Source organism: Rhinatrema bivittatum, chromosome 7 (assembly GCF_901001135.1).
Source record: "Rhinatrema bivittatum chromosome 7, aRhiBiv1.1, whole genome shotgun sequence".
Taxonomy (NCBI): domain Eukaryota; kingdom Metazoa; phylum Chordata; class Amphibia; order Gymnophiona; family Rhinatrematidae; genus Rhinatrema; species Rhinatrema bivittatum.
The window spans coordinates 108,520,859-108,545,823 of NC_042621.1; the positions used below are offsets into that span (position 1 = coordinate 108,520,859).

Here is a 24,965-nt window from a genome sequence, read left to right on the forward strand (position 1 = left end):
ATCAATAATCATTATTTCATCACCAGAAGAAAAATAGCGCAAGTCAGCCTGGGGGACTTAGAAAAATTAATAAGTGAAATAGCTTGCCGTTGCCCTTGGTATTCCATGGAGTCTGGAACTCTAAATACCCAGAATTGGATTTCAATCGGCAATTATCTTCATACGGCTCCCAGAGCTCCCATAAAGCTAAGATTAATCTGGCAAAAATGTACAGAAGCCATCGAACGCACAGAAAAAAAAGGTTTAAAAACAGCAGTTTCAAACCATGTGCTTTTAGAAGCAGGCAGACATACCCTTCCCCCATCTTCTCAGTCTTCCTCAGAGACAGCAAATTCTTTGTATCCTCAGCTCCCCATACCTACACCCAAAGCACAAGCAATTCACACCTTCCCCATTTCTTCAGAAAAGCAGTCCTTGAGAACAATAGAGCCACCACCTGGCCTGGGTGGGGCGATTAGCATTGAATTTCAGCAGAAACTGCAGAAAGAAAACCTTACAGAAACAGAATTATTAGAAGGACTTCAAGCCTTCCCCATCCCAGAAAAGAACCATGAACAAAGGGGGACAGAAAATGAAATAGAACATCTGGAGACACACACTCACATGGCTCCTGTGGCTTCCTCTGCATCCACCTCAGAGAAAAGACCCCAGGAAATAGAAAACACTGAGGTCAGAAAAACTAGCCTTCCTCCATCTTGCCTGCAACCCCCTTCCCCCACCACAAATGGGATTAAAGAGCTGGGTGTGGCAGCAAGTGCCATGTGCAGTGACTATGCCCACAGGTCTTCAAAGAAATCAGCGTGTAAGACCTTGGGCCAAGCAGCTACACTCCTGCATTACAAGCAAAGAAAATATCACTATGAAAAAAAGGATTTAATTATACACTTCAATGACCTCTTGCAGACCAGATTAGGCAAAGTAACTGTGCAGACAGTACAAATTTGGAAAAAATGGTTTCTCCTGGTCTTCGATGTTCAGTTGCAGAGGGACTGCATACTTAAGGAGTAGTTTCTATTTGAAATTCAGTTACAAAAAATCTGCATACTTTGAGAGTATTTTCCCCCACAAAGTGAATGCTGAACCTTATGTTACAAACTGTACTGAAATTTGAATAATATTCTGTGTAAATTACATGTGAAAGTTTCCCTTTTGCAAAGTTTATTTGGCTCACATTTAAAATGACTCCATTTCTCTGAGATTTAAGTTTATAGTTTGAATTGCTAGCGTACAGAACTTACTGTGATTCTCCCTAAAGTAAATTAAAAAATAGTATCTGTCTGCAAAGAATCAGCAAATCCTGGGCCAGCCATTGTCTGTGGTCAATTGTTAAACAATGCTATCTTTAAGTTTCTATTGACTGAAGGATTAACTCCTTGGGTGCAGTTCTTTTCTTTTGAGAAACACTGCTCCTCCCCCCCTTTTCTGTAACTCTTGCTAGCCACTCATGGGGGAGGGAGGGAGAACTTTTGAAAAGAAAAAAAACTGGACTTAGTACTGCAGTTTCTCTCTCTAGTTTATATATGTTATAACTCAGACAGATTAATAGTAGTTACAGTCACTTTAGCATGCAGCAGACAGAGCTGAGCAAACAGCGTGTTTAATTTCCTATTCTAATAATTATAAGAAGAAATTCTATTCTGATATTCCACATTGAAAGTAAGCTCAGAGTATTACTGATTGCAACCTGGAACAATAGTTGCAATCTATAAAGTAATGATGGTGTCTCCACTAGGAGGCGCTATGTTATTCTACAAGTTATATTATATTATTGTTTTAATAATTCTGTTGTATAATAGTTTTTATTTTTCAGGCCTACAGACCTTCTGTATTAAGGACACTTCAGTTTTATTTTCTTTTTCACAAAATTTATACAGAATTCTGAACCTTATAATTTTTACTGATAGAGATTGCTACATCTAAAGCAATCCCTCACAAACCTTTTCTTGCAAATCCAAATTGATTTTATTAAATTGAATCATAGAATTGATTTCTTTAAGGTTAAAAAAGTAAGAATTTCACTTTTATCCTTACCTTAGTAAATTTTTTGCTGTATGCCAGTTTTTAATATTTTCCAGATTGACGCTGCCATGAAGAGATGTGAAGATGAACACTTTGCAGTTTATTTTAACATTTTTCTAACACCTTTTGACTTTTGATCCTTGATCTAATTTTGTTTTTGATAACTTTTTGATAAGATTTTTAGCTCATATTATGTGTTATCTGTTGTCTGTCTTGATGCAAGAAATATTTGCAGGATGGATGAATATGTGTCAGTTTTGTGTAAATTAATATTTGCAAGATGAATGAATATATGTCAGTCTTGTGTAACATATGTTTAATGTAATGTCTGAAATACTTGTTTGTGATCCAGCTTACTGCAAATGACTTTTCCTTTAAACGATTAATTTACATTTATTGCTATTTTACTGAATGAAAATTGATCACTGCATAAAAACTTTCTTGATAATGGGGTTACGTTCTGAAAACTAAAAATGGCTCTGCTTACTGCAGCCATTCCTTTACATGAATTTTGTCAATAATTGAACATTAAATACTTATTTGGCATCCCCTACATCACCACAGGGCAAGCCATTGTGGAGAGGGCCAACCATACGCTTAAGAGCTCTGGACCAAACAAAAAGAAAAAAGGGGGGATTGCCCCTGGATTTTCCCCTAAACAGGATTGGCTGAACAAAGTATTGTTTACTTTAAATCATCTAAACATATCAGGTTCACATAAGAACACAGCCATGAGTAATCATTATGGGACTAGGGTTAGTCACCCACAGCCATCAGTTTTGTATAGAATATTTAATGTCTGGTACGATCCCGTTCCCTTAAGATGGGGAACGAGGATATGTTTCTCTGCTTGCTTCCACAGATATCAAGCCGTGGAAAGATGGAAAGGTGTCCAGGTCTACAGGACCCGATCCCCAACTTCTCCCTGAGCCTCCACAGCCCTCAGAAGGACAGAGACCGGACTCCTTGCAAAAAGCTGCGCCACATGACCTGGGGACAGATCAAGGCCCTATCCAACCAATCTGCACAACTCTTAGAACAGCAAGGCCTTGAGAAAACTCCAGAGAACTTGTTAGCCGTCTTTTCTTGCCTGAATGCCAACTCATTAACAATTGTGTTCTGCATCCTCCTCCTTTGCCTTATTTCTCCAGCTATGGTGATTTCAGAACAAGGACTCTGACAGGACAACATGTACATCCTCGAATCAGAACTTTTCACACCTGTTGAATCGAACAGACTGTTAGATCTGCACACATATGCCAACCCAAGCCTGCGGAGAACGACTGATGCATGCTGTACAATTTAACCTTACAGTATGGACTAATTATCCTTTACAGAGAGGTGTTTTCATTACTTCTCCAGTTAATAATACCATACTACTCATTGGTAGCTGTATTCAAGAGACTGCCGCTCTTTGTTGGGACTATGATACAGGGGATGGGAAAGGGACTTCAGGTGGGAAATATCCATATTGTAACCGAACTTTTGTATTAATCACTGAACACTTACATAATTATACCACACATATGTATGCAATTGGCAGATTTCAGGATGTGCAGTGGGAGACCCAAGCAGGTACAGAAAGTATAGAGGGGATGAAGGATTTACCTTTTGTAGTTATATAGCCCAAATGATAACCAATGACATGTCCACTAATCTGTTAGGAAACATATGGATGTTATGTGGGCGTAGAGCATATATGTACATTTCCCCAAGATGGAAAGACAGATGCCCTTTAGGCTACATCCTCCCCTCATACTATGCAGTCAAAAAATTTACCCAAAGCAAGGCTCTGTAACAATAGGGAGGCGATAAATAATCCCATAGAAAAGTATACAGAAACTCAGATAGCTAGAAGCCTGTTTCCCCAATGGGGACAGCTATGAATTACAGAGACTTACACATCCTAGCTAACTGGACGACTGCCATATTTAATCAGACAGTCCTTGCATTAAAACTACTCACAACAGAAGTCTCTCAGATTAGAGAAGTAGCATTACAGAACAGCTATACCTTAGAAACCATTTTAACCTTAAAGGGTGGTGTTTGTGCATTAATTGGATCTCATTGCTGTGTGTACATATCAGTTTATAAAGCAAACCTCACACATACCATAGAGCAGATAGAAACCATGGGTGCTGATGCACCATTTTCAGACAGAATACCAACTTCTCCATGGGATTGGCTATGGTCCTGGCTCCCTGCTATTTCTGGTCTCAAAAGGGTGATTTCTATTATAATGACCATAATTGTCTTAATTATTTGCCTGTGATGCTGTATTCAGTGCATACCCAACCCTCATATCCAAATTGAAACCTTGCTCTCAGCCCGGATACAAAGATGTCTTGTAAGATGCCTAATAGGGAATCACGAGCCCTGCAGAGTTGGCACACCACCTGCACCAGCTCTGGGTGATATGGAGATTCAGAAGCTCATCGACAGCTGGCTCACCACGTCGAATTAAAGCTTTCTTCTCTTCATATCCCTCTTCCCCTATTTCCAGCCCATACCAAGACATAACAGATTTCAGTAAGGGTCTAAAGCTTTATTGAGCTTCCTAAACAAAAACAGAAAGGGTGAGATGTGGGAAATATGCGCTTGCCAGCAAGCCACATCAGGGTTAAACACTAACTTCCCTTCTCCCTGACATTTGCCTGAATAAAAGCATCACTTGTGCTTAAGTCTCTGCCTGGGAAAGGATACCTGTTGGCCCTGAATTCCTGGGGGAGGGGCTGGGTTTTCCCTAGTCAGAGGCAGGACAAAGTCAGGAGGTATAGATTTCAGCAGCCAATGATATGATCCGTGCACACCCCCTGAGCCAAAGCCAATGGTGTAATGACTCTTCTGTTGCTATGGGAAAGTAGCCAATGTAATGATACATCATCTGCCTTTGTATGAATGTACAATAAAAGGAAGAGGCTCGGGAGGACAAACCCTCTTTGCCTTCTCTCTTCCTGCCTGCCATGAAAGCTGTCTGAGGCCTCTTCATTACTGCTATAGGCCCCTTCCCAAAAGACAAAGGGTAGCCGAGGCCCTGCAAACACAACCTTCTCAGATTCCGCATGACCCTTCTCCCCCTAGAGATACGGAAAGGGGAGGAAAACCGCCTATGCCGCCTCAGACACGAGAAGCATTCACTCAGTTATCTCTGGCGCTCTCTAGATTGTTTGAGGTAATGCAATCCAATTTTCAAATGCCGCATGCCCCATCTGACAGCAATAGTGAATCTCAGCATTTGTCAACTCCACCCTCTCCAGAGCAGGTAGCGACATCACCGACCAGAGACCGGTCTCCTTTACCGATAGACCCTCTGCTTCTGCCCCAAGATCCACTTTTGCAAATGGACACGGATTCTCCACAATCCTCGCCACACACTTCAACAGGATACCCACCTGATCCTCCGGAAGATCCCCCTCAACCATACTCTCCTCCGGAGGATCTATCTTATCCAAAGTTTTTAGAGAAGGTAGGTTCCACATTTCATTTGGAGATTCAAAAAACACCTGATCCAAGAGTAGAAACCCTAGACCTGCTCAAGATATTTGATGTTCCTGCTGAACCCACATCTTTACCGTCACACAAAATTTTAGACTCAGTATTGCAGAAATCTTGGGAGACTCCATTCTCGATTCCCCCAGTGGCAAGAAAAACTGACAAAGTTTCAAATGAAGCAGTCCCCTTTTTATTCAGTGACTCAACTTCCACACTCATCACTGGTGGTGGAGTCCACTATGCAAAAAGCATAGATTGCATGCGTCAGCACCTCATGGTAGAGAACAAAGACTGCTGGATGAATTCGCACAAAAATTGTTTCAAAGAGCAATGTTGTCGGCTGGAATCCAGCAACTTCAATTCTATATCGTTCAATATTTATTTGACTACCTACAAACAATAAAGACTGCAACCCCGGGAGCAGACAATCCAATGTGCAACATAAATCAACCAGTGCAAGATTTGGAGGAGGGAATCAGTCACCTCCTGTGCACAATATATGAGGGTTTTGAATCTTCATCTCGCATTTCCGCCTCCGCGATTGCAGCTCGAAGGCTAGCATGGCTACGCTCCAGCGCTATTCGAGAAGATGTACACACCAAACTGACAAATTTACCCTGCAAAGCAGACAATCTATTTGGTGACAAATTTCAGGAAACGGTGGCCAATCTAAAAGATCAGGCTGTAGCAGTTAAGTCGCTTACACAACCATCCATTTACCAACCGCAACGGAGATTCTTTGCACCAATGCGAAAACCCCCTTACCAACATAAACTGTTTAGGCAATACTCTTCATATCGTCCCCAAACATATACCCAACCACAACGTAACTCACAACAGCAACAGAACAGAAGGGGACGCCCAAGGGCTCTGCGCCAGCAAAACCAACAAGCTTCGTCTTCTACCAAGACGCAATTCTCTTTTTAATAACACCACCACCACCACTACAATTACATCCTCCAGGCAGGATATCATCTCGTCTACAGGAATGGAGACTGATAACAACCGATGAATGGGTTTTAGAAGCGGTGGAGAAAGGGTACCAGATACGGTTTGCATTGAAGCCTTCCCTCTCTCACCGTCCAACAATGAGAGTTTCAAAACTTCAACCCCAATTATTGAAGGAAATCTTATTGCTTCATCAACCAGGGGCAATCCGTTTAATTCCACCTTATGCCCGACACGGGAAGTTTTATTCACCTTACTTCCTAATTCCCAAGAAATCAGGGGGCCAGGGACCAATTCTGGACCTCAGGGAGTTGAACAAACACCTGCTCAAAGAGAAATTCAAAATGGTATCTTTAAAAAACATCCTACCACTTCTTCAACCAAATGACTGGATGTGCTCCATAGACCTGAAGGATGCTTATACTCACATACCAATCAATCCTTCGTCCTGGCATTACCTGTCTTTCCAATATCAGGACAACCATTACCAGTACCAGGTACTCCCCTTTGGGCATTCGGCAGCCCCCAGAGCTTTCACAAAGTGTATGGCAGTGGTGGTGGCGCATTTAAGGAAACTGGGGATCCGCATATTCCCATATCTGGACAATTGGCTTCTAGTAGCATCCACCCCAGAGATGCTGCAGCAACAATTAAAACAAACAATTCAATGTTTGGACAAGTTGGAACTAATAGTCAACTACACCAAATCCACACTCAAACCCACACAGGTAATTTCAGTTCATTGGAGCTCGCCTGGATACCTTAAAGAACAGGGCCTTCTTACCAAGGGACAGGGCCATGGAAATGCGCCTTCTCCTACGATCCAGCCGGTCCACTCCAAAGCCAACAGCACGTCAAGTGCACGGTCCTGGGACACATGGCAGCGGCGATATTCACGGTCCCAAACACCAGGTTGTACATGCAGAGGTTACAATTAGGTTTGAAGAGGAGTGGAAGCAACATTCGCAACCACTATTCTCCAAGATATTCCTTACGTCCGAGATAATAAAGGACATAGACTGGTGTTTACAAAAGAGAACTCTCACCAAGGGAGCGTTGTTCAATCCGCCTTCACACAATATCATCCTGACCACAGATGCTTCTTGCAAGGGGTGGGGAGCACACCTGGATCAGTTACAAACACAGGTGGTCCATTCCAGAACAAAACCTTCAAATCAATCTCTTAGAACTCCATGCAGTGAAGAATGCACTCCGTGCGTTCCTTCTTCACCTACGAGGCCATTGAGTCATGGTATATACAGACAACCAGGTAGATATGTTCTATCTAAACAAGCAAGGAAATGATACAGATTCTAGAACATGCTCATAGCCATTGCATAACAATCCAAGCATCCTACCTTCCAGGAGTAATCAACACGAGAGGAGACAGATTGAGCCAGATCTTTTACCCTCACGAATGGGTCTTAAGTCAGGCAATTGTGCAAGAAATTTTCAACACGTGGGGATGGCCAACGATGGACTTTTTCGCCACAGAAGACAATGCAAAAGTTCCTCGCTTCTGCTCCGTGTGAAGCAGTCCACGGAGACTCGCACAAGATGCATTTCTAATACCATGGACGGAACCACTAATGTATGCTTTCCCTCCGATACCGCTCATTACAAAGACGATTCAGAAATGCATACAAGATGCAGCTCAACTCATTCTGATAGCGCCAGCGTGGCCCAGACAGCCATGGTACACCTATCCTCTCAATCTTTCAATAGAAGAACCCATGCCTCTACCAAATCAAGAAGACTTTCTAGCACAGGACGGGGGATCCCTTCTTCACCCAATGCATGCATCCCTTCACCTAACAGCATGGAGATTGAACGGCTCCTATTATCGGAAAGAGGGATTTTAGTAGAAGCACAGGAAATCCTCTTGCATTCCAGGAAACCATCTACACGTAGAAACTACGGCTTTAAATAGAGAATGTACTCGGCCTGGTGCTCTTCCCAAGGATTGCACTCCCTGGACTGTACACCAGAACTTTTATTAGACTACCTATATTCCTTATATTTATTTATTTAGAGCTTTTCCATACCGGCATTCATGATACAATCACATCATGCTGGTTTACAAATAACAAGGGGTGTATATATATCGTAATATATATCGCAGGTAATATATATCGCAGGTCTAGCAATTTCCTCAATTAGGGTACATCTCAGCGCTATTGCGGCCTACCATAGACCACACAGAGGACAACCAATTTCTGTCCACCCTCTCATCTGGAGATTTCTCAAAGGTCTCATACACTTACATCCTCCATTGTTTAAACCGCCAATTCCGTGGAATCTAAATATCATACTGGAACAGCTGATGCTACCTCCATTCGAACCCATGGAGTCAGCTCATATGAAATACCTCACATGGAAGATGGTATTCTTGATTGCAGTGACGTCAGCGCAAACAGTCAGCGAACTTCAAGCATTGGTTCATATTAGTCCTTACCTGCAATTCTACCATAATAAAGTAGTACTTTGTACACATCCTTTCTTCGTTCCGAAAGTGGTATCACAATTTAATTTGAACCAATCCATAGAACTACCAATTTTCTTTCCTAAGCCTCATCAAGATGACTGACAAAAAATGTTGCACTCCTTGGACTGTAAAAGAGCGTTGGCATACTATAAGACCAGAATGCATTTGGCTTCTCGAGCCTCTCAACTCTTCCTTTCATTTAAACCAAATGCACCGGGACTTCCAGTCACAAAACGGACAATATCTAGTTGGATTGCCCAATGCGTTCAGTTCTGTTACCATAAACAGAAAGTATCTCTTGATTCTACTCCAAACGCCCACCAGGTACGAGCGATGGCATTCTCCATAGCGCATCTCCGCCACCAGTGGACATTTGTAAGGCAGCAACTTGGTCATCCTTACATACATTCACATCACATTATTGTATAGATCAACAAAAGAGAAGATACCAAAGTGGAAACAGCAATCCTACATTCTCTGACCTCATAGATTACTATAACTATCCACCAATTGGATCACGTAAAAAAAACACAAAACTATAACATGGCAAAAGCTCTTTTAGCTGAAGACTGAAGACTCTTGTACCTTTTAGCTGAAGCTGAAGACTATTGTACCTGAAGACTGGAGGATAGCAAATGTAACCCCAATATTTAAAAAGGGCTCCAGGGGCGATCCGGGAAACTACAGACCGGTTAGCCTGACTTCAGTGCCAGCAAAAATAGTGGAAAGTGTTCTAAACATCAAAATCACAGAACATATAGAAAGACATGGTTTAATGGAACAAAGTCAGCATGGCTTTACCCAGGGCAAGTCTTGCCTCACAAATCTGCTTCACTTTTTTGAAGGAGTTAATAAACATGTGGATAAAGGTGAACCGGTAGATATGGTATACTTGGATTTTCAGAAGGCGTTTGACAAAGTTCCTCATGAGAGGCTTCTAGGAAAAGTAAAAAGTCATGGGATAGGTGGCGATGTTCTTTCATGGATTGCAAACTGGCTAAAAGACAGGAAACAGAGAGTAGCATTAAATGGACAATTTTCTCAGTGGAAGGGAGTGGCCAGTGGAGTGCCTCAGGGATCTGTATTGGGACCCTTACTTTTCAATATAAGAACATAAGAACATAAGAAAATGCCATACTGGGTCAGACCAAGGGTCCATCAAGCCCAGCATCCTGTTTTCAACAGATCTGGAAAGAAATACGAGTGAGATAATCAGATTTGCAGATGACACAAAATTGTTCAGAGTAGTTAAATCACAAGCAGATTGTGATAAATTGCAGGAAGACCTTGTGAGACTGGAAAATTGGGCATCCAAATGGCAGATGAAATTTAATGTGGATAAGTGCAAGGTGATGCATATAGGAAAAATAACCCATGCTATAATTATACAATGTTGGGTTCCAAATTAGGTGCTACAACCCAAGAAAGAGATCTAGGTGTCATAGTGGATAACACATTGAAATCGTCGGTTCAGTGTGCTGCGGCAGTCAAAAAAGCAAACAGAATGTTGGGAATTATTAGAAAGGGAATGGTGAATAAAACGGAAAATGTCATAATGCCTCTGTATCGCTCCATGGTGAGACCGCACCTTGAATACTGTGTACAATTCTGGTCGCCGCATCTCAAAAAAAGATATAATTGCGATGGAGAAGGTACAGAGAAGGGCTACCAAAATGATAAGGGGAATGGAACAACTCCCCTATGAGGAAAGACTAAAGAGGTTAGGACTTTTCAGCTTGGAGAAGAGACGACTGAGGGGGGATATGATAGAGGTGTTTAAAATCATGAGAGGTCTAGAACGGGTAGATGTGAATTGGTTATTTACTCTTTCGGATAGTAGAAAGACTAGGGGGCACTCCATGAAGTTAGCATGGGGCACATTTAAAACTAATCGGAGAAAGTTCTTTTTTACTCAACGCACAATTAAACTCTGGAATTTGTTGCCAGAGGATGTGGTTAGTGCAGTTAGTATAGCGGTGTTTAAAAAAGGATTGGATAAGTTCTTGGAGGAGAAGTCCATTACCTGCTATTAAGTTCATTTAGAGAATAGCCACTGCCATTAGCAATGGTAACATGGAATAGATTTTGTTTTTGGGTACTTGCCAGGTTCTTAAGGCCTGGATTGGCCACTGTTGGAAAGAGGATGCCGGGCTTGATGGACCCTTGGTCTGACCCAGTATGGCATTTTCTTATGTTCTTAGCGTGATCAGGAGCTTAGTACTCCCATGACAGCATGGTTAATTCAGCAGGCACACAGAGCAAAGCTCTGTATTCTACTACAGAAGCTACGCCTACCGGGCCTGATGGACAGTTCCCATGACAGCATGGCTAATTCATCCTGCTATCTACGAAAACACCGTTTATGGTTAGCAAATTTGCTTTTCACTCAGCACACTGTCAAGCTGGGGAATCTATTGCCAGAGTACTGATCAAGGCCACTAGTATAGTGGTGTTTAAAAGAGGTTTGGACACATTCCAGTAGGAAAAGCCCATAACACATTAGCCAGGTAGACTCACTAAAGGAAGCTATTTGTTATCCCAGAAGTGGGTAACAGGAATTACATCTACTTTATTGGATCTGCCAGAAACTTGTGTCTTGGACTGGCCACTGTCGGAAAAAATGATGCTGGGCTCCATGGACCTTGGTCTGACCCAGCACAGCAACTATGTTTTCTAATAACCACTTTAAGATAGGCTGAATAGGCTCTTCTAACAAAAACCACGCGCCCAGCTATCCACAAAATTGTCCTTGCACTGCAACCCCTTGCAAATCCAAACCCAGAGTCTGACACCCACGCGCTTAACTCCACCCGTTCATCTTTGCTGCACCCTCTACTTTCCCAGCACGGAGAATCACACACACGACTCCTCTCCTACCGGCAGTTGCAGAAGTGCTCAGGGCTCACTTACTTGCTCTTCACACAGGCGGCCGTACACCTCCTCCAGCTCTTGCAGGTCTGTTAGGGAGCGAATGAACTCCATGGAATGCTGAGAACGGGACCGCTCGCCACCGAACCCTCGTTCTCCTCCCTCCGCCGGTTTACACGAAGAGACAGCATCCGCCATCGTTTCCTACACATCACATCCGGCAGAACCTGAAGGCCCCCCCGTTTCCTTTTTCCGCTTAGGCCCTAAGAGTCGAGTGCTTCCGGTGGGGCTGCCCGCACTTTCTCTGGACTGAAGTTAAACCGGTTTGTGCGTTTTTAGAAACGTTTCAATTTTCAGAAATTGCGTGCATCTGAGGAAACATACTCAAAGTGGACTGATCCGTGTGGCTGATTTCAGATATTTGCATTGCTGTTCGTACATGAGACAAAGGCCTAGCCTGGGGTTTCCGGTGTGGAGAAACAGCCATGGCGGCTGAGTAACTCCGAACCGGAGTCATCCGCAGTATATCGGCCTCCATCCTCGCTCTCCTCTAGGTAAGTGGTGCCTCGTGTTACTCTCTGCGCCTCAGAGTACGGGGCCAGAACGGAATTGGTTGGCGGTTTGCTGCTGGTTCTTTGCACTGCGGCGGGAAGGTCTCAGTGGGCCCGTGGTCAGGGAAGGTGAGCTGCACCGTGCTTTTTTTTTTTTCTGAGCAGGGCCGCCGGGAGCTTCTTATTGTGATCTTAGGCGAGTCTTGCTGTGAAAGTGTTCCGGAGTTGTGTCTGGAAGTTGCAGAACTCAGAAGAGCGTCGTCTCTGTGGGCTAAAACCGTTTCAGCGCCTTTTGACCAGCTCAGTGGAACTGTAAGGTTCGGTCCCGGAGTTGCATTAGCTGCCGTTTTGCAGCAAAACCCGTCTTCAGACGGCAAGTCCTAGGGAACTTTTTGCTGAGAGCTCATCGTATTCTTGTGGATATTAATCTTTCATGGATCGGTGACCATATGCCTGATAGACTATTATATTAACTCCGGAGACATGGAAATATCCGGATCGTGATACTTTTTTTCTTGTGCCGTAGAATTAAAGATTAACAAACAAGTTGTAAGTAATACCTTCCTTGTGCTTCAAAGATTAGAACTGACTTTGGCTGTCTGACGCGCCCATGGAAATTTAGCCCAGTGGATATTTTGTGCATTTTCAAATTTGAAAAAATGGCCATAAGGGGAAGGAGGAGTGTACACAGCAGACGCGGCAAATATAAACAAAACCCGACTCCTCCAGAGCTTTTGGGCAACCAGGGCTAGAAGCTAACTAGCGCTTCCCCTTCCCTTATCTGTGAAGCAGGAAGCGGCTATGGCAACAGGAGTAAAGGTAGCGGCAATGGCAGTCGGTCCATCTTCACAGGTCCCGGCTCCTCCACACAGGTTTCCTGTGTAATGAGAAACCCATGGAGGGGGAGGACCTATAGTTATAAACTAGTTTACAGGCCTGGTGCTGGTTCTGCAACTGTTAATGGTGTTGGAAGCAGGGTGCAATGGATATCTGTGTGGAGCAAAAGATGTGGCTCTGTTTTTCATTACCCACAGGTTGGAAACTGCAGCCCTACTTGATATATGGATTTATCCTCACTTCTTTGTAACTGAAGATCCTCTGCTAGACTGGTATTTTCTTGAATTTTGATAGTGGTTTTACTTTCCCCATCTCCATTAGATGGTTGTTCATGTCAGCTACTCTGTCTACGAATAAATCTTTCCTTAATGTTTGTTCTGCCCTTGTTAATGAAAAAATCAGCTCTGTGTGTTATTTAGGGTCTTTTCATGTCTTGCCAGAGTTGCCTGTAATATTCATGTCACATAACACACTAACACACTCCGGGTTAACCCTGTGGACAAGAGGGAGTTTTGAGCCTTGCCTGCACCTGTGCCTCTATTCTAGCAACGTCCCACCCATCTGCTGGATCCTGGCTTCCCTTTGGGCAAGTACCCTGCCCGCAAGCTATTCCCTAGTGGCTTCTAGAGACACACAACCGAAGAGCCACATAGTTAAATGCACCTACAAATCAAATACAGAAAAAAAATACTCTGTCATTAGTCAATGACAGGACAGGGCCAACAATCTAAAGAGTTGATTAACAAATAGCAAGAACGGTGAACAGAAAAAAATAACATAAGAATAACCTTTTGGGATCCTGTCAGATACTTGTAACATGGATTGGGTACTGTTGAAAACAGGGTACTGGACTTGATGAACCTTTGCTCTGACCTAGTATGGTAAATTGTACGATAGATTCCCTGCTGCTTATCCGAGGGATAAGCAATGGAATTCCATAAGAACATAAGAAAATGCCATACTGGGTCAGACCAAGGTTCTATCAAGCCCAGTATCCTGTTTCCAACAGTGGCCAATCCAGGCCATAAGAACCTGGCAAGTACCCAAAAACTAAGTCTATTCCATGTTACCATTGCTAACGCCAGTGGCTATTCTCTAAGTCAGAGCTTTCCAAAGTGTGTGTCGCGACACTTTGGTGTGTCGCCTGAGGTATGCCGGTGTGTCGCGCAAGCCCGGTGCACGTGACACACCGGCAAGTGGGAGCCAATGCAGCCGCCGGTGGAGCTCATCCCACTGGCGGCTGAGCAGTAAAATATCGCTGATCGGCAAGGCCGTGGTGGAGCTCACCTCACCACGGCCCGAAGAAGAAAAAGGTCACGTTGAGACGTGCAGGTGCTCCTCCTCCTTCCTGCCCATGCGGCCCCGGAAGAAAAATGTTGCCGGAGCCGCACGGGCAGAAAGGGGGAGGAGCGTCAGCCGCGTCCAGAAGAGGAGCAGCAGCGTTGTGGCAGCGGGGAGAGAAGAGGAGGAGGAGGCCCGGTAGCAGGGTCGCCGCCGCGATCGGCCCGAGAAGATCAGGGCCGCTGCAGAGCCCATCCTGCAGCGACCCGTGAAGAGGAGGCCCAGAGGTAAGAGAGCGGCTGAGGGCCCGTAGAGTGCGTCTGTGAGCTGAGTTGAGAGATTGTATGCGTCTGTGAGCTGAGTTGAGAGATTGTGTGTGTGAATGAGGTGAGTTGAGTGATTGTGTGCGTCTGTGAGCTGAGTTGAGAGATTGTATGCGTCTGTGAGCTGAGTTGAGAGATTGTGTGTGTGAATGAGGTGAGTTGAGCGATTGTGTGCGTCTGTGAGCTGAGTTGAGAGATTGTGTGTGTGTATGAGGTGAGTTGAGAGATTGTGTGTGGGAGTGAGGACCTGAATGTTTGCAGAGACAGCATGTGAGAGAGCCTGTGTGTGTGTGTGTGAGAGAGAGACAGCATGTGACAGAGCCTGTGTGTATGAATGATTGTATGAGAGAGAGCATGTGACAGTGAGAGTCTGTGCTTGAGCAAGACAGCATGTGGGAGTGAGAGAGAGCCTGGGTGTGTGAGAGTCAGACAGCATGTGCAAGAGAGAGACTGTGTATGAATGATTGTATGAGAGAGAGCATGTGACAGTGAGAGCCTGTGCTTGAGCAAGACAACATGTGGGTGTGAGAGAGAGCCTGGGTGTGTGAGAGTCAGACAGCATGTGCAAGAGAGAGACTGTATATGAATGATTGTATGAGAGAGAGCATGTGACAGTGAGAGCCTGTGCTTGAGCAAGACAACATGTGGGTGTGAGAGAGAGCCTGGGTGTGTGAGAGTCAGACAGCATGTGAAAGAGAGAGACTGTATGAATGATTGTATGAGAGAGAGCCTGTGAGTATGTGAGAGAGAGAAAGCATGTGAGAATGAGAACCTGACTGAATGTTTGAGGGAAGAAGATAGATGGCGAGAAAAGAAATAGAAAAAAAGACAATATGAAAGGAATTGGCAAAAAAATAAGAAAGGGGAGGTGGAACAAAAAAGCTTGTGACCAACCGATTAGAAAACTAAGATCAGACAGCAAAGGTAAAAAAAAAGAAATAAATTACTTTTTACTGATTGGCACATGTAATCTTTGGTAATGTGCAAGAGTAGCACTTTCTCTATGCTGATTTCACAATGTACGAGATCAACATGGAGGAAGTGGAAACCCACGGGTCCTGCACAGAGGAGGCAGCAGAATGGGCTTCAGTGCCAATAGCAGCGATCAGCGCCTCCCCAATAGCCATGCGGCAGCAGTGGCATGAGAGAGGCTCCGAGGTTGCTGGCAAAAGAAAGAGAGGGGGTTTGCCTTTAGTGTGTGCCTGCCTGAGGGTGTGTCTGTGTATGAGAATGTATGGGTGTCTTCCTGGGGTTTGTATGTGTGAGAATAGGTGCCGGCCTGTGTGTGGTGTATGTGTGTGTGAGAATGAATTGGTGCCTGCCTGGGGGTCTGTGTGTGTGAGAATGAATGTGTGCATGCCTGAGGAGTGGTGTGAAATTGAATGGGAGCCTGCCTGGGGGTCAGTTTCAGTGTGTGAGAATGACTGGGAGCTTGCCTGGGGGTGTGTGTTTGTGTGTATGTGAGGGAGCCAGACAGAGTATGTATGAGAAAATCCAGGGAAGTAAGAGTTTGTGTGTGGAGGGAGAGAGAGTGTCTTAGAGCTTGAGAGTGTGTCAGTGTCTGTGAGAGCGAGAGGTTATGGTGGGTATAAGAGCATGAATGTGTATGTATGTGACAGTATATGTGTGAGAGAGAATGGAAATGTGAGAGTGTGTGAGAGAGAGGGGATAACCTCCTAATCCTTGACAATATCAGGGTGACTGGAAATCAAGAGCTCCCACATATGGACAGCAGGGGCTTTTTAAAATCCTTATTAGTTTTAATTATTGGGTGTTATTTGATATATGTGCTGTTTTGAAATATTTTATTGGTGTTTAGGAAATTGTAAAAAATGTATATGATTTTAATGAATAGAAATTCTATTTATCAGTAGTTTTAAAATATTCTTTTATTAGTATGGTTTTACTATTATAACTGATTCTTTATGTTTCTTGATTTTATTTGTTTTATGAGGAATGATGGTTCTGTTTTTCCATTATTAATACACAGAGTCTGGCTTCTTGGGGTTTCCATTTCAGTTTTTGTCTAATTTGTGCTCCTTTATTTTGTATTCTGTATTTGGAGAGGGTCTGTCTCTGCTCTGTGTGTGTGACCATGATGAGAAATTCGCTAGCATAGGGATCTATAGCAATCGGGTTTGTTTTGTTTCCTCAGTAGGTGGTGTATTGGTATTCTAGGACCCAGTATAATATTTACCCTTGCTTTTTCACAGGTAGGGTTATTGTTGTTAGAGTCCTTGGTGTAATTACTGTTATGTTATGATGGGATTGCAGTATAGATTTTGAGTGTCTTTTTTTTTTTTTTTTGCGAGGTTTTATTTTCGTTCACAATGTGCCTGGCAGTGGAAGGTGTTTGTGCTGCTGTTACTGTGAGGTGACACCAGAATTTGAAAACATCTTTTAGTATGATGAGCTGTAAGGGAAACATTCAAGCTCCATTGTTTGGGGGAATTTCAGTGGATGCACAGAGTTATAGAACTGGAGGTGCAGGATTTATATTGACATTCTGGCCCTTCCTATAAATTCCAGTCTTCACTCTCATAGCCATATAGAATTAGTTGAATGAGGCTATCAAATAATTTTATAGTGTGAAACTGGCCAGCTTTTTAAAATTACGCAGAAGACCCTTTGGACTTTCTTATTAACACCAAATATTCAAAAGCTGTGCTCATCCCATCAAGCTCATATATCTCATTAAAGAGGTAAATTGAATAACACAATAACTTTGTTTTATTATTGTTACTCATAAATTATAACAATAACATTAATCTTGGAATATTATATATTTTTAATATAAATGAAAGATTTTCACAAGATAGGTTGTGTCATGAAACATTTTATTATGTATATATTTAAGGAAACATACATAAATTGTCGAAATACATTTTGTTCGTTTAACCTTTAACCTCTGGTTTGCTAGTAGACTGAATTACTGTGTCCCGAAATTATGTTTGTCTAAAAAGTGTGTCACCAACATGAAAAGTTTGGAAAGCTCTGCTCTAAGTGAACTTAATAGCAGGTAATGGACTTCTCCTTCAAGAACTTATCCAATCCTTTTTTAAACACCGCTATACTAACTGCACTAACCACATCCTCTGGCAACAAATTCCAGAGTTTAATTGTGCGTTGAGTAAAAAAGAACTTTCTCCGATTAGTTTTAAATGTGCCACATGCTAACTTCATGGAGTGCCCCCTAGTCTTTCTATTATCTGAAAGAGTAAATAACCGATTCACATCTACCCCATTCTAGACCTCTCATGATCTTAAAGACCTCTATCATATCCCCCCTCAGCCGTCTCTTCTCCAAGCTGAAAAGTCCTAACCTCTTTAGTCTTTCCTCATAGGGGAGCTGTTCCATTCCTTTTATCATTTTGGTCGCCCTTCTCTGTAACTTCTCCATCGCAATTGTATCTGTTTTGAGATGCGGCAACCAGAATTGTACACAGTATTCAAGGTGCGCTCTCACCATGGAGCAATATCACTCCGGCATTAAAGGGCCTACATTTGTTACCAGTAACATGGAGAGCCAGATTTAGATTGCCTGTGATAATCTTCAAACATCTTAAATGTGACTAACCATGTATGATGAGAGCGAAGGACTCAGTTGATATACACCACTGAGGTCTTTACGTTCAGAAAGAATGTGCCTGTAACAATTTTCCTCAGCTAGTGCTCACAGGTATGAGCGCACGAAGTCTAGAGCATTTTCACATGCAGCTGTCTCTGTATGGAATGGGCTACCATTAAAAGTGAGAGAGATGCAGGAACAAAAGAGTTTTAGAAAACTGATAAAGACCATGCTATTGGAAGAGGTGTACTCTTAAATTGGATTATAATGGAAAGTTTTTGTGTTTTTTTAAATTTAAATTTTTATTCATTTTCAAACAATATAACAAGAAAATACTTGTAAGGAATAACAGAAAATATAACATCAAAATTTTCATACAAACTAGTGTACTTAACTCAATACACATAGATGCATATATATCAGGAAATAAAAATAAATTGTATTCATTGGAAAAAGTGGGGGGAAGAGGAAAAGGAAGAAAAATAAAGGAGTACATAGGAAAAATATATTATTTTGCCACTGTTTAGGCCTCACAATACATTCTTATCCCCTAAATGGTCTATGTTCCACCCTCCAGGAACTGCCTCAACTGTTCGGGGATAAAAAATATATACGTATTCCCAGCATATTTTACAATACATTTGCAAGGTAGTCTCAATAGGAAACTTGCCCCCTTGGCCAAAACCTCAGGGCGCATCATAATAAACATTTTCCTCCTCTGTTGGGTAGCCCTAGACAGATCCGGATAGATCCTTACTGTGGCTCCCATAAAAGGAGTATTCATATTTTGAAAATATGCTTTCATTATTCTCGATCTATCTGGTTCAGTAAAGAATGAAACAAAGAGAACTGCTCTTTCAGTTACTTCCAAAGTTGAATTCTCCAAATATTGGGTTAAATTATCTAAATCCACCGTGTTCCCCTCATTAGGTAACTGAGACACTTCTCTTCTTAAAGGTAGAAATAGTACTTTCTTAATAGCTGGCTGAGATTCAACAGGTATCTTTAGTATCTCCCCCAAATATCTTTTAAAAGTCAGCATAGGAAGTTCTCCCACAACTTTTGGGAAATTTACCACTCTTATGTTCATTCTCCTTAAATGATTTTCGATTGATTCAATCCTCCTCTGGGAAATCATGCGTTCTTTTATAAGGACGATATTGGAATCTTGAAGTTGTTTCACTTTAGTTGCCATATCTTGAATTACCACAGTTTGTTCCTGGTAACTTTGCTTTTGATCTTTCTCCACTTTCTCCATTTTTTTATCCATAATCCCCATCTGCTGAGACTGTTCCCTTAAGGTCTGGGCATTGGCCATCATTAGATCCCAGAGGGACTCTAATGTAATGTCCGTTGGTTTCTTAAACTCCCAGGGTAAGAGAGTAACAGTTCCTACCTCCTCCCGTCGTGGTTTCACACCCGATGTTCCTGGCACTTCGTCCTCTGTTCCGGGGAATCCCTTCTCCAGAGTCTCTTGCCTATATTCCGGGTTGGGCTGGTCAAGCACTCCCGACCCTGCTCCCTCGGTGCTGGTGGTTCCTCCGCACTGCAGCGTCTCGGCCAACCTGGGGTCGATAGGCACAGCCCCTCCAACACCGGGAAGTGGAGAGCTGCATAACGGCACACGTGGGTCTGGGGGGCTCAGGGTGATCTCGCCTAGCGAGAATCCCGCTCCTTTCGAGATCTCTGCAGCGGCGACTGAAGCCCCAAACTGAGCGCCATGGACTGCAAAGTCAGTGATAACCCTCTGCCCAGGGCTCGGTAAGTCCGGAGGAAAAACTCTTACTTTGCCCTTCCTCTTATGCGGCATGGTTTAACTTCTAAAAGAAAATTATCGCTAGGTAAAAGGGTAGAGCAGCGACACAGCGGCGGCCATCTTAACTCCTCCCATGGAAAGTTTTTAATCTTGTAAGCAACTCAGTTTTAAAGAGATGTGTGCAATGTTTTATTATGTTCTATTTTCTGTGACTTTTATGATTGTAAAGGGTGTTATCCACTCTGGACTAATCATTTTAGGAAGAAGCGGAATATAAGAAACTAACTAAATAAATAAAGTCTGGTTTATAGGGCTCCTAAAAAAAAAAGTTCAACTTGTTCAAAACACAGCAGCCCATTTGATTACAGTTGCAAAGCAGTGAGACCATAATCAGCCTGTCCTGGCTCCCAACCCATTAGCAAATAGATTTTAATTTATTATGTTTTGATCTTTTTGAATTATACATAAACGTTTGTCTTTTTGGAAAATCTTTGGCTGAATTGATCTGTTATAATTTGCTTTTATTATCTTTGTTTTCTTTCTGAACCGCTTTGATGTCTTCCCAGGAGAAGCGGTCAGTACATTGGTAAATAAATAGGCAATCCCTCCTGTGGCCTGAGACCTTGGCATATTTTTGACTGGCTGCACCCACTTAAAACCTCTGTTTGCTACTACCAGAGTGGCACTACTTCAGCTTGGTGTCTGACTGATGCTTCCATTCATTGCACAAGTGCAGCAACCTCCTGGGCTTTCTTGGGTCTCAGTTACTTTTGTGGTAATTTTTGTGATTGTGTAGACTTTGTTGTCCTCTGCATCCATTTTATTTCTCTAGCTGGTGCAGATAACACTTGCAAGCTGGTGATTTATCTTGCAGAGAGAAGATATTTTTGCTATTTAAAAAAAAATCTGATGTCCTTGAGAGTTTTCCCTTTTCCTTTATTGAATATTTAAGGAATTGTACCAAACAATTCTGTACTTCATTGCTGAACAAGATGTAAGGAAATACTGAATATGTAATATTTATTAATTTTGTTCTTTCCAGCTTCTGCGATACAAAGTGAGGAAAGACTTGAGCAAGTGATTGACGTCTTCTTACCACATCATGTTCCTATATAACATAACATTACAAAGAGCCACTGGCATCAGCTATGCTATCCATGGCAACTTTTCAGGTAATTTCCCTCCTGCTTCTAGACTTTGATTTCTTAGGGAAGCAAGGCAGGTTAGTAGCATCCCGTGATTTAGTGAAACCATAAATCAATAAGTAAGTAACTTAGGGGGTCATTTTCAATAGCTTTTGCACACGAAAAGGGACTTTTCGCATGCGATAGCTAGATCGGGGCGGAGTTGAACCCGGAAGAGGAGGAATCGGGGCGTTGTTGGAGTGGACGCGGCGGAAACTTTGCTGGCAGTGAAAAGGTAACTCTTTACACTGCCAGTAGCGCGCCCAATAGCACCACCTTTTACGATGGCGCTATTGGGTGCGAAAGCCGGCAGCAATAGCACTGCGGAAATGCGATCGCTGCTGGCTTCGCCTCCCCGTTACCACTGGATTCTCTAAGGTCTGTGACCATAGAAAATCCAGGCCTTAGGCAACGGGTTTACTCAAGAATGTCATGCATTATACCTGAGGAATGATGGGTTTATTTTTGTTTTATTTATCTTACACCTAATCATTGGTAGCGCAAGGTGTGAGCTAAATCCCAAAGGAATTAAAATTTAAGGGCCTCATTTACTTAGCCATTGTATTTTCTTCTCTGGGAAAAATGCCGCATGACTTGCAAAGCGACAGTACTTGACATTGCTGCTTTGTGAATCCTATGGTATTTTCCCTGGTGGTAAAATACAGCTGAGAAATATTGTGGTGGTGTTTAACGCTTAAAAAAAAAATGCATGATGGCAATCCTGGGACTGTGGGGCTGCCGGCCTCAGGAGTCTCTATAGGCCCCATGTCCACGTCCCGTCCCCCCCCCCCCCCCCCCCCACACACACCCATTCTGCCATTCTTGGAGGAGGTTGTAGTGAAAAAAAAAAGATTTTATACAGTTAAAAGATCTGGGGCAGGCCCCACCTCCAATCCGTTTGAGTAAGGAATTTGACCCCCACCCTCTGTACACCCCTTCTACACTTACTAGTGCAGCCATGGTGCTATAATGGGGGCCTGTAATGCCCCTAGTCTCTGGGCCTGGCGGCGGTCATTTTTCAAAATGGCACCATTTGCCCTGTCACATGATAGGGGTAAAGGCACGGTCTGGGCAGCCAGTACTATTTTGAAAAATGGCTGCCGCCAGGCCTGTAGTTTAGGGGATGCTCTCGATCCCCACTACACCGCTAGAGCTACAATAGTAAGTGCAGGGAGGGGTAAAGTGGATGGGCTAGAGTGGGAGGTTGTGGGTACTGGTATGAGGGGAGCAAATTCTCAAAGGGAATGTTGCTTGTCCCAGAGCCTTTAACCAAAAAAAAAAAGTTTTTGTTTTTTTTTTTTTCCACTATGGCCGCCTCCAGGAATGGGTGGGGGGGGGGGGCATATTTACAAGGGGCACATCGGTCCCTTTTAAGATATAGCCTGAGGAGAATTGGGACATGTTTGTGTCCCAATGCTCCTGAGAGAAATTAGCTGCATCTTAAGAGTTTGTAGCTAACTTCTCAAATAACGTGATTTGTGATTTTTGGGGCAAACCACGTTATTTGGTTTTCATGATTTAAACTATTAATGAACATGCATGCTAATCAGCCCATTAAAATATGTATGGTGCCAGCGGCAGAATAACGCGAGATATTTTAAATATTTCTTGTTATCCCTGTGTTAGGGCATTTACTGTGCGGCACACAATCTAAAAACCCTTAGTAAATGAGGTCCTAAATTTGTACCTGAGGCAATGAAGAGTGAAATGATTTGCCCCAAGATTATAAGGAATATCAGTGGGAGAGGCAGGATTTGAATCCTGGCTTCCCTGGTCCTCAGCTTTCTGCTCTAACCACTAGGCTACTCCTCCACTAGGCTTCTCCTCCCCTTCTTAACTTCTCGGTGGATTCACTGTTTTGTTCTTTTCTAGGAACAAAACTGCAGGAAATTGTTGTGTCCCGGGGAAAGATCCTGGAGTTGCTGCGACCGGATGCCAACACGGGAAAGGTGCATACCTTGCTGACAGTGGAAGTGTTTGGTATTATCCGCTCCCTCATGGCCTTCAGGCTGACCGGCGGAACCAAGGATTACATTGTAGTTGGCAGTGATTCAGGGAGGATTGTTATTCTGGAGTATCATCCTTCCAAGAATATGTTTGAAAAGATTCACCAGGAAACCTTTGGCAAGAGTGGCTGTCGCAGAATCGTCCCTGGGCAGTTCTTGGCCGTAGATCCCAAGGGCCGAGCTGTCATGATTAGTAAGTTACATATGATTTTATACATATGTCTTTTTTTTGTTGGGGCTAACAAATCCCGGGTGCCAGGTCACTGATTATTTTTCATGATTGCTATCTTCTGTAGTAATTCTTGACGGTATACAATCTTTGCTGTTTTTAATTATTTGACTTTCTGTTATGTGCATGTTGTTTTAGATATTTCATTTTTTTTTTTTTTTGGAAACTTATATTTCTGTTCTGTTGAATTATTTGTTTAATTGCTTGCTTATTTTAATTTTGTAATGTTCTTACTTGAACTTTTATTTTTATTGTTCATCTCTTTGATTTATTGAAAGAGAAGCGAGTAATCAAAATTAATAATGAACTAAACTAATTATGCTGTAGTTCCTCAGATTTTCCTGCCCAGAATGTGCTGCCACAGTTTACTCTGGGAACAGCTCTTCTTCTTTTTGATCGGGCATCATGCAGCTCCTGAATTTCTGCACTGGTCTTAGCCTCATGAGACTTGAGGCTGTGAAATCTGCAAGGCACTCTCATGCCTAAAACTGACTGAATCCCTGATCCAAGAAAAGCTATTCTGGGAGCGTACTGTGGCAGCTAGCAAGGGTTATGGGGGAGGATAAAGATGGCTGGCTGGAGGCAGGTGAAGGGTTGAGACTGCTGGGATGAGAGTAGGGAGTTGAGAGGGAGAAATTGGGCGAGAGGCCATGGCAATAGGTGAAGCTCTAGTGCATCAAGGGCCTTAGTTTTACTAAGCTTTTTTTTCTTCATAGACACAATTAGTAAATTAGGCTGAAAAGGAACTGCAGCAGCTCTGAGAGTGAATCTGATGGTGGATCAGAGATCCAGTGTTGGAGAGCAGGACACCCCATGCCACCTTATCCCCTCCCTTTGCTCTTCAGATTTTTGGGGAAGGGGAGCTCTGGCTGGCTTCTAGATTTAAGGAAAATTTGTGAAAGCCTGCTCTGTTTATTTTATAGTAACATAGTAATGACAGCATAAAAGGACCAAATGGTCACTTCAGTCTGCCCAGCAAGCTTCTTATGGTAGCATCTGCCGTGCCATGCAGGTTACCTCATGTTTCTCTTAAAGTAATCAACTGCTACTCCGTGCAGTTATTAAATGAACCTTCTTGAAAATTCAGACAGTGCTGTCGTATTTTGCTTATGGGCTTGGCATCAGAAGCAGACATATATTTTTTCACTTATGTTTGCATATCAGTACCCCCATACTGTAAAAGGGCATGTGGTTGTTGTCTGAATCAAATTCCTCTTCCGCTCTCCGCCATTGCTGTCAGAGCAGGAAGCGATGTTGTAGTTGCGTCAGAAGCATTAAGACTTACTAGTTAAGAGTAGTTTATTTTATTTATTTATTTAAAAACTTTTCTATACCGTCATTAAGTTAGGTACCATCACAACGGTTTACAATAAGGCACAAATATTAAAATTGGAACAGATTATGAATTCTATCACTAT

General features: G+C 42.9%; 2 protein-coding genes across 2 annotated transcripts in view; one reads left to right on the forward strand and one right to left on the reverse strand.

Annotated features, from left to right (window-relative positions):
• Nucleotides 1-12,037, reverse strand: part of COG4 (component of oligomeric golgi complex 4) — a 154,353-nt gene extending 142,316 nt beyond the window's left edge. The window contains exon 1 of the mRNA XM_029608911.1: nucleotides 11,855-12,037. Coding sequence (XP_029464771.1) covers nucleotides 11,855-12,010 — 156 coding nt within the window. The 5' untranslated portion in view covers nucleotides 12,011-12,037. The remainder of the gene's footprint in view (nucleotides 1-11,854) is intronic.
• A 190-nt stretch (nucleotides 12,038-12,227) lies between these two features.
• The window catches only part of SF3B3 (splicing factor 3b subunit 3), a 247,983-nt gene continuing 235,245 nt past the window's right edge, over nucleotides 12,228-24,965 (forward strand). Inside the window, exons 1-3 of the mRNA XM_029608907.1 lie at nucleotides 12,228-12,366; nucleotides 21,171-21,300; nucleotides 23,185-23,511. Of these exons, the coding sequence (XP_029464767.1) occupies nucleotides 21,231-21,300; nucleotides 23,185-23,511 (397 nt within the window). The 5' untranslated portion in view covers nucleotides 12,228-12,366; nucleotides 21,171-21,230. The remainder of the gene's footprint in view (nucleotides 12,367-21,170; nucleotides 21,301-23,184; nucleotides 23,512-24,965) is intronic.